Source organism: Gymnoscopelus microlampas, assembly GCF_963454915.1.
Source record: "Gymnoscopelus microlampas genome assembly, chromosome: 9".
Classification (NCBI taxonomy): Eukaryota; Metazoa; Chordata; class Actinopteri; order Myctophiformes; family Myctophidae; genus Gymnoscopelus; species Gymnoscopelus microlampas.
This window is the reverse complement of record NC_139946.1, coordinates 38,499,644-38,510,130: the sequence shown is the minus strand read 5'-3', so window position 1 is coordinate 38,510,130 and position 10,487 is coordinate 38,499,644. Positions and strand designations below refer to the sequence as shown.

The 10,487-nt window shown below is 40.9% G+C and overlaps 2 protein-coding genes across 2 annotated transcripts; one reads left to right on the top strand and one right to left on the bottom strand.

Annotated features, from left to right (window-relative positions):
* Positions 1-762: 762 nt before the first annotated feature.
* On the bottom strand, positions 763-2,995 carry pole4 (polymerase (DNA-directed), epsilon 4, accessory subunit). The gene is made up of 4 exons (XM_084066929.1): positions 2,555-2,995; positions 1,708-1,792; positions 1,485-1,526; positions 763-1,013 (listed from the first exon to the last, which is right to left on the bottom strand). The coding sequence occupies exons 1-4, from the start codon at positions 2,867-2,869 to the stop codon at positions 1,000-1,002; spliced, it is 456 nt and encodes a 151-aa protein (XP_083923055.1). The 5' UTR covers positions 2,870-2,995; the 3' UTR covers positions 763-999.
* Positions 2,996-7,224: 4,229 nt separating this feature from the next.
* LOC311051525 (serine/threonine-protein kinase NIM1) lies at positions 7,225-9,683 on the top strand (the record flags this gene model as incomplete). The annotated part of the gene is made up of 3 exons (XM_084066102.1): positions 7,225-7,405; positions 8,344-8,612; positions 8,940-9,683. The coding sequence occupies 3 exons, from the start codon at positions 7,225-7,227 to the stop codon at positions 9,681-9,683; spliced, it is 1,194 nt and encodes a 397-aa protein (XP_083922228.1).
* Positions 9,684-10,487: the final 804 nt, after the last annotated feature.

Below are 10,487 nucleotides of genomic sequence, written 5' to 3'. Positions count from 1 at the left end.
ACCACCAGCACAGACAATCTCACTGGCATGTCTGCCAACAAGCCTGAGCTATACTGTGATCTATTACTAATCTCTTGCTGTTTTTTGTAAAAAGAAAAATGGCATGCAGCCACTGCCAAACCATTGCTGATCGTCTGTAGAAAGGTCAAAAATGAAAACAGAATGATCTGATTGGAAGATATAATTCTAATTTAGCCAAACCTGCTGACGACAGTGTGCTTCAATTGGTTTTGCAGCAGGAGCCCAAATTGACCTCGTCCATCCATGGCGGCCCATTGTTCCACATGATTTCCTTAACGGATCAATCTGCTATTCGTGAAAATAAAACAGCAGGCTCAGCCGAATTATTCTAAGCCTGGCGTAAAACACTGAAATAAACAGAAAAATCTACAATAAATGACACTACATGGCTGTTAAAGCTTGGAATTGTCTGTGTCCCAAAGGAACTACAGTACATACAGATAAGTCATCTGGCATATTGCAAAGTCATTCTTGGTCTGCGTCTGTCTGATGTCCTGTGAGGGCAGCAAAAAAAATAATATGGCAAACAGTCAACACAAGACCCAACTGAAATTCCATTTCTATAAGGATTCTGGTAAAAGGGCCCTCAATGACATTGATTTCACATCGATTAATATGCTGTAATATCAGGTGGACTTGTTGAACATTTCTGATTATGAAACAATGGCTCAAATGAATCATTTCAAAACAGATTTATTTTATTGTACTATTTAACAAATATTTACAAAAGAGAAAACTCCATGCATAGTAAAAGACTGACCACTACTGATACCACTGATGTATAAATAGTCTTAGCATGAAAAAGATCTTCATGGCACATTTTGTATATATACATATTTTAAAAAGCATTTACAAATGTCCAATTGGTAATTCTGACAGCATATGGTTCCAGTTCTCTGCAGTAAATTGTGTCAATGTACTGAAAAACATCTCTGATGTAACAGATGCTAGGTCCTGTCCAGTGTCCTTACATGGCATTTAGTCCAGTGTACCTAGGACAGAGAGGATGAAGAATGTTATTTGTGACAGAATAACCTTTATTCATTATTGCCTAACTAATGTGGATTAGTTTGCATGCCATAATAACTGTATGTTGTTATGCCTTCCAAATTGTTGGTCTGTGTGTGTGTGTGTGTGTGTGTGTGTGTGTGTGTGTGTGTGTGTGTGTGTGTGTGTGTGTGTGTGTGTGTGTGTGTACCAATTTGCATTACAAATGTGAGGATGGACAGTTCAGATGGGGATTCCAAGCTACTAGAAACTACAGCCTTTCTCATACATGGATGAATAAAAAGAAAAATCACTAAAAAGAAAAAGTTTGAAATCTTTTTTTAAATTATGCCCTGGTGTCTTTGTGGTGTTATGAAAACCATCACAAGATGTGCTCTACACAGGAAACAATAAAAGATGGAATTATGATAATCTTACAGCAGCAGTAGGCAGATAATGCTTGATATATTGCTTACCTTCTAGAAAAGCAAACTCATCTATGGCCTCTATTGCATTGTCTGTCAAGCAGAAGAGAGGAAAACATTATGAATCTTTACAATTAGGTTAAAGATTATGACAGTAGGTCCCATAAGTTAAAACTATATCATTGTGGCCACAGCATAACCAAACCCCATTCCCGGCCCAGTAGTCACTCAGAAATTCAATCAGGAGGGAATATTGGCTTTTTACACAACTTACCCAAATCTTTTCTCTGCAACGTTTTCCTCTTTCCTTGCTGGGCATATACCAGAGCATCCTTGGCAATCATCTCAACAAATAACTCCTGTTGGGAGCACAACAACAAGGCTAAATGTAATTTATCTGGGTCAACTTTTTACACAGTAAAGTCATCCGTGTTCAATTTATGCAATTTTGTTACTCTGACAGTATATGGAACCAAATGGAGGTTCCATTTGTACACTGTCCGAGTTGAATCCTCATTCATTTGGCCAAGGACTAGCCATGGATACACACGACCGTCATGGATGAACTTCAACCTGGTGTTTGCACGTTCTCCCTTTTTGGTCCGTACATCACATAAACGTTCAGATTCCAAATATAAAGTGCTTATACCCCATGGCCACGGATGTTACAATTACGTATGGGCCCTCAGAAGTACCCATATCTTCCGTATCGTTCAATAGAAAGCATTTTAATCCGATTGGTGGCCATTTTCTCATAGTTATAATAATGCCTCTTGTGTGCAATACACCTCCCAACCGATAGGGTCGCAGAGTTGAAAGCATATGGCAAAAATACGGAGAAAATGGCCACCAATCGGATTAAAATGATTTTTATTCAACAATACGGAAGATACGAGATACTTCTGAGGGCCCGAACCCAATTGTGACATCCGTGGCCATGGGGTAAGCACTTTATATTTTAAATCTGAAGGTGTATGTAGATGTACGGACCAATAAGGGAGAAAGTGCAAACACCAGGTTGAAGTTCATCCATGACACGTTCGGTAGCTATGCTAATAATGTGTCAGCATCATGTGAACATGCGTTTCTGCTGTTCTGTAACGTGGTGTATAATGATGTACCGTGGCTTTAGCGATGATGAACACAGACTCCTGGCTGGCCAGAGACACGTCTGGATCGGCCTTCATCAGCGCCTTGATGCGGGCCAGAGGGAGCTTGGAGAGGCGGCTGTGCGGACTCGGAGCACCACCTGCGACGGGCCCGGTACCTCCGGTCTGCTGGCCGCTCTCCTCCTCCTCTCCTCCACCTCCATGCCCTCCTCCTCGGCTCTCCTCCTCTGCCTCATGCCCTCCTCCTCGGCTCTCCTCCTCACTCAGGCTCCGATCCGCCTCGGCCTCTGTGGTGGGGCTGACGGGGGTCGCCACTGTAGCTGCCATTCTCTGGTTCTCTAACAAACGGAGATGTTAAAATAAAATCGAGAAGGTTTGTTGTTGTTGTTTTTCTACATATCAACACATTTACTGCTCTGGGCCAGCGTGTTGTTTTCGCGCAATGGAAGGGAATCTTCGTTGCCAGACATTGCGAAAGAAACAAGCAACGAGGTCGAGGAAAACAAGCCCAAAAGAAGCAATAGGAGAACTTTAATTTTAACCTACATGCGTCGGTATTTTAAAATAGCCGATCTTCTATTGAAAAAAAAAAAACTCCTGCACGCAATAAAATGTGTAATATTTTTTTAGAAACATTCTAATAATAACACAACAAATGCTCCCTGGGTGCACAAAACATTTTCATGACAATATTTGAGAACCACCGGTTTTAATAATAATTTTTAAAAATGGAATAAAAGCCTAAATAAGTAAGTACATTTTAGAAACAAGCCCACAAAACCGCAACCACCAATTTATTTTTTACAAGCAACTTTACAGAAAAATAAGCCAAAAGTCGCTTATAATAAGCCGACATGGCAACACTGAATGAAGTGTGCTCTGATTGGTCAATGGAGGACCACAGTGTCCCGCCTTTTCCTCTCCCGCCAACTGGTGCTCGTCGGCGGTTGGTCGAATAAGAAAGTAGGAGCTTACGATTGGCTCTAGTCTAAAGCCAATCAAGGGTTCATGTGTCACTAGTGGATGTTCAAGACATCCCAACTAGTTGGTAAAATGTTAAGAAAGGACAGTGGTGGAAAAGGTACTAAATTGTTTTACTTAAGTAAAAGTATCAATACTGCAATGTAGAAACAGTCCGGAATTCAACATTTACTTGGGTAAAAGTACAAAAGTATTGGCATCAAATGATGTCTATATAATATATATCATATGTCTAATTTATTAAAACATCTTTTGAAAATAGCAGATCTACAATGGGGCTGAAATGGTAAATGTTTTGTATGTTTTGTAATAATAATCAAAATCTGCAAAGTAACTAGTAACTAAAGTTTTCAAATAATTGTAGTGGAGTAAAAAGTACAATATTTGTAGTGTAGTATAAGTAAAAGTACTGACATTTTGAAATACTCCATTAAAGTAAGAATACCTCAAAATTGTACTTAAGTAGCCTACAGTACTTAGACGTACTTAGTTACTTTACACCACTGATGTTAAGAAAGGATTTCGAAATTAGAATGATAAGTAAGTAGGCCTACCTGACATATACTTATATCATAAATACCTTACTGTCAGTGACACCAGTAGATATTTGTACATGCCAGGGGTTTTGATGCATTATTTTTAATGTTTTATTAAGTATGATATTGAATGTCTACAAGTCTGCACTTTACATTGGGTAATACAATATTAGTGGTTACACTAATTTAGCTAAAGCCCCCTGGAACCCATACCCTGGGGGGCTACCCTGACCATAGTTTGAAAACCACTAGCCTATATAATATAGGCTAGTGGTTTTCAAACTATGGTCAAACACTATGATGTGTAAGAAAATATATTATATTTTCTTACACATCATATTCTCCTCAAATTCACAAATTAATCCTACAAATTAGTGCAATTATTTCTGTGTCATAGAACCTGATGCTTATATCGGCCTTGAATGCAAACCAGGGTGGGTTTCACTCTCATTAGATAATAGATGCTTATTAATACATTTCGTTAATAGGATTACCAAGAGGTGAGCTGTTTAGCCTCCTGAAGCTCCTTTCACTTGGTCTCCGGTCATCTATAGCTGTCGGGGGAGATGTAGGGAGAGACATGAAGAATCCCCAGCTCTCATGTAAGCTACACACATTTGACATTTGACATTGGGCAGAAACTTATTGAATATTTTAGAAATGTTTCTGTGTGTGTGTGTGTGTGTGTGTGTGTGTGTGTGTGTGTGTGTGTGTGTGTGTGTGTGTGTGTGTGTGTGTGTGTGTGTGTGTGTGTGTGTGTGTGTGTGTGTGTTTGTGTGTGTGTTTCTAACTGCTGAGCTGAAATGCTCAAGTTACTACTTACTGTAGCGCTCTCTTTTTGTTATTATTGTTGATTGATTGATTGATTGATTGCTTGAATATTTTATTTAGAAGTTTGCAGAAACAAGCACATGAAAGTACAGTTTAAATACACGGTCAACTAAATAGGATTGAAATGCCCATGAAAGCCTAATGGCTTGTTTCAAATGGGGTCCCCATGTACTCAATTCATAGTGAGTGTTGCTGTTGTTGTTCTTGTTCTCCCCAATTTAGTCATTGCCAATTAGTTGTAATTAGTGTTGTCACTACTGTTGTTGTACTGGCTCACCTTTAACACTCTCCTATCTAATTTATTGATCTTTAAACTGTGTATGCATAATCACAATTGTGTTGGAATGTGTTGGAAAAGTGCACCACATTTTTAAAAATGTATTTATGACACTGATGTTTTTTAATGTACCTCCTCTTTTGTTTCTTTAGTTCCAATATGTATGTATTCTTGACCTCATATCCCGCTTACATTATAGTATAGTCTATAGTGTAATGCTTTACGTTTGTTTAACACATCATCAGGTGGTTCTATTTATCATGTTATGTCAGTCACCCAGTTAGCAAATCATCAGAGTTCCATAAATAGCATGCTGCACTTAGAATGAACTAACCCAGTAGCAGGCCCATAATCCTGACCCGCATTGACTGACAAAGGATTTGTGCTTTTAATCATCTGCATAAGGTCTAACGGGTGCTATTGTTAACCCACTCAGAAGGAGGAACATTTTCAAACTTGCAATAGACACTGCACAGAAATTCAACATCGAGGTCAACTCCGTTATTGACCCTGTGTTGTGTTGCCTTGCTGAACTCATTAGTCACTTGTTCATATTTGCTCTCTTGGTGTGGTTGAAACTAGCCCACATCAAGGCAAATTCTAAGTAATTCACATCATATGGATGTTATGCTTGTGTCATACAACAGTCACAGTGATTCTCAACCTTTTTAGGCCGCGACCCCCCAAAATGATCATATTTGAACTGGGGACCCCGCCAGCCTGACAAGCACTTGGAATTGTAGGAGTTGAGGCATTACATTTAGTTTGACTCGGTTCCATATAACCGTAAATATTGTGAAAATTGCAGATCTACAAGCTCACAACGCCTCGCATTGCGAGGCGTTGTGAGCATGTAGATTGGCTATTTTCACAATTATTTGCCTCTTTCTTATATTATTTGAGAATTTGGCCAATGTTTGAAGAGTTTTTATAGTATAGTGCATTGATTACTTTTGATGCAGTAAAAGTAATCATGTGGGGACCCGCCCTACAGGTTGAGCACCATTGTCGTACAGTACAGTATTGGATCCCAAATGTTTTACATATCAAATACCAAAGAGGACATAATGTGTCATAATGTGTCATGTGAAATCACAAAAGATAAGAAGTTGATCAAGTGGATCCTCCACACCCTCTCCCATTTAATACCATTATGTGGGTTCACTCTCTTGTGTTGGTGTTTGAAAGATCGTTAGTACTGTGTGTGTCAGTTTTCTCAAAAGGTAAATTCAGCAACTGTTATCTGCTTACTTGTTACTGGCACTTTTCCAAACATTAAGCAGTGATGTGGTTAAAGTTGACCTAAGAACAGATTCCCTCGATGTAATCCCCTGTGACGCAAAATGCAGAGTTTGGTTACCATGAAGTGAGTTTGATTTCTAATGGAGAGGAGACTAGTAATCTCATTACCACTTTCTTGTGAGAGCTGGCGAAAACTTCTGGGAACTCAGATTACTTTCTTGTAGACAGAGCAGATACCCTGCTGTCTGCACATTCACCACTAACCTAGTTGAAGAGTCCTTGTTTACATCCATTGATTCAATACTGAAAGAAAAACAACATGTAACCATAAAATAATGGACCATAACTGACTTTTCTTGCCATTGATTTCATTGACATTTTATGATAGTCGACAGTCGACAGACTAGACACTATTTTACACTGATGCCTTAGTTACCAGCATCCCAATATCTTTAGTTGCTTCTAATCATTTGAGTTAGCAAGGGCACATATATTTTACATACGTTACTACTGAATCATTTGTGCAATATTCAAAGAAACTTACTATACATAAGAAAGTAGGTAAATCAAATCATTGCTTTATTGTATTATTCAAAAAATATTTTCATTAATGGATTTACAGAAGATTGGAATATTTGTTTAACAATGTCATAATTGTAACCATTTTAACTTCTTTCTTCCTATATTAAGTCATCAAAACAATTCTATGGCCAAAATACAAAGAGAACCAAAAATCCAAGCCTAAGACTCTGCCAGTGGACGAGTCCACCGAATCCCTGCCATCCCTGGCCGTTGCCTGCACCGTCCCACAGATGATGTACTGGGAGAGGATGAGGCAGTCGCCACTTGAGAAGGTCATCTATGACATGGCCCACAACGAGAGGGTCGTCAACGACTTAACTCTGGGCCGGAGGATCAGCTTCTATGAGTTACGAGGGGAGATAGGACATGGCAACTTTTCCCATGTCAGACTGGGCGTTCACACCTTGACTAAAGGTGAGGTCCAGTACAGTAAAATCAGTGTTAATTTAAGTCTGAGAGTGCGCAAATGTAACCAAATGGACCCTTCCGGGTCCATTTGGTTACATTTGCGCACTCTCAGAGTTACAAATGGATACATTAACACTGGGATTGTACCGTGTGGCAGTGTTTCATATTCATATTTATTTAACAAGTCAACGTGTTTGTAATTCACACATTGTGCAATGTCTCCTTCTGTCATCCATCCATTCATCCATTCATTTATCCTATAAAACTGATTCATTTTGTATGGTTTACCCATACTCATGCATCTAGCTATCTGAAATAATCATACTTGGCATTCCTCAATGACCACTCTGGACTGCCCAGGGTCTCTAGTCTCCTCTCTCTGCCACATAATAAGTGACTCCAGGGGGTCTAGGTGAATACACATGCCAGTGGATATGGGGTGGTCGCCTGGATAAGCCCCGCTGATCAGCGCAGATCCCTCCCCCCACCCCCAGCAGTGAATTAATGTCATGTTTCATGGTATCCACTTTAATTTCTGTTGAGATGCTCCTTGGAAAACGACACCCTGCACAGGGAGTTTATGTACGTGTATGTGTGTCGGTGTATGTGTGTGTGCGAGCGAGCGAGCGTGCGTGCGTGCGTGCGTGCGTGTCGTGTTTGTGCTCACATGCAGGGGGGATATTCTTCTATTAGGCACATTTTTATCATACCTTAAATAATACTGCTGCAGACCTTCACAAGATTATACCAGATGTTATGTGTGATGGGTTACTGCCTTCTCTTCCTTGCACAGTCTTTCTCTCTCTCTCTCTCTCTCTCTCTCTCTCTCACCTCACTCTCTCTCATAGTGAGTCCCTGTAACCCGATGTTGACCTCAGACATTTTGACCTGTTTAACCCCTCTCTGACACTCGGCTTTAATCCTCCTCTTGTCTCCTTTGTCAGAGAGGGTAGCCGTCAAGGTCATGGACAAGATGCACCTGGACAAGAAGTGCCAGTCCTTGTTCGCCTCAGAGATCAGCTGCATGGAGAAGCTGTCTCACCCCAACGTGGTGCGGCTCTACGAGGTCATTGAGACGAGCAGAAAGCTGTACTTGGTGATGGAGTATGGGAGCGGTGGGGACTTATACACACGTGTCACCACCAAGGGGAAGCTCACTGACACGGAGGCCAAGACCATCTTTTCCCAGGTCATCGCTGCTGTCAAGTACATGGTGAGTTCTGATCAAAATGCTGACAACACCTCCAGTTAACCCCCTTTTGCCCCTTTTCACAACACCACTGTATACTTTACAAATTAGGCTTTACTTTGGGAAGTTGGATACATTTTGTCATTGTTTTGAATGAAAGTGACTTTTGCTCTCAATTTCTGTGAGCAAGATGCTCTAGCAACAGTTCTTGTCAATAGCTATTACATTTAATTATACATTGTTGTTACCACCAGATACCTAATAGTAGTATACTCAGTAGTAATTTGCTCATGGTTATACAGTATAAAATGAAGAATTCTAATCGAGCATCTTACAATTGTTTTGTTCTAGCATGACAAAAACATCATCCACCGAGACCTAAAGGCAGAGAATGTCTTCTATACCACTTGCCACTGCATCAAGGTGGGAGACTTCGGTTTCAGCACAGAGAGCGGCCCCACCGAGGTCCTCAACTCCTTCCGTGGCTCGCCGCCCTACTCTGCCCCGGAACTCTTTAAGAAAAATGGCTACATTGGCCGTTACTCAGACACCTGGGCCTTGGGCATCCTCCTCTTCTTCACGGTGACGGCTACCATGCCTTTCCACGGAGATAGCATGAGTACGCTGAAGCGCTGCATTCTCCAAGGGGCCTACAGCATCCCTCCCTATGTGCCCGACCAGTGCCAGCTGCTCATCAAAGGCATGCTGCATCCTGTGCCTGCTGACCGTGCTTCTCTTTCCCAGGTCATAAGTAGCAGTTGGCTCAAAGGGATCGATTGCCCTCTGCCTTATGCCTCCCTGTCACAGTCCCCGGCCCACTTAATCCAGACGTCCCAGACTCTGTGTTTGGAGGAGCAGGAGGCGAAGCTTTCGCTGTCAAACTTGGGCATCTCTGCGGGCCAGTTACAAAACAACGCTTGTTTGGACTGTCGGAGCCCGCTGACAGGGACCTACCGGATCCTCCTGCACCGGGCCCAGAGGAGGAGGTCAGGGGAGGAAGTAGGTCTCTCAGCCGTCGACTCTGATGAATATGGAACACAGAGTTCTGCAGTTTTGGACAAACACAACCGCACTACCGTTTGTGTTATACAATAGAAATGTGCTTACTTACCTGTACAGTAGCTCCTGTAACATAAACACAAACAAACTCTTTTACACACACTTTGAAATACATCCTGCAAGACCTGCATTCACTTAAGGACTTGGAGTGAGCAAGTGAATTCCCAGTCAGCACTCATTATTTATAAAAGGTGGTGCATAGCGCCATCTTGTGCTGAGGAGAATTCACCGGCTGTTGTGCAATATGTCAGGGTTAGCTCATTTCCTCTCTATCCTTTAAGTCTGTCTCATCTTGGAGGACTGGGCTGATCTCTGTAATTGGCTGCTGTGTTGGGCTGCTTACATCACCTGCTTTAACTCAGCACAATGAGCTTAACTGATGCGAAGGATTAATTCATCAATTATCTCTCTCTGTTTCTCCCTGTACCGCTTAGTCAGAACATTAATTACTTCTATTGCACACTTCCTCCACAGGCCACAGATAATATCTATAACTGATTATGCTGGAGAAATATTTTGATCATATACATGTATATATGGAAGACCATGTGAAAATGGTTCCCTAAAAGTAAGGGATTGGACAAAAGTAAATTTGAGTAAGCCTATTGATTGATTGATGGGTTAAAATGCAGTAGCCTACAACCAAATGCAATCACGTTAAAAGGGCCATGCCGCTGTCAATAATGTATATTCACAGCTTCAGACATATATACAGTTTTCTGTTAATGGCTTTAGATTTTGTGTATGTTTACTACCTAGTCATTAGAGTTACCGAACTTAGCTGAATACTTGAGTAAAAGTAAAAACAGGAAAAACATGTATACAAATGTATAAACAAAT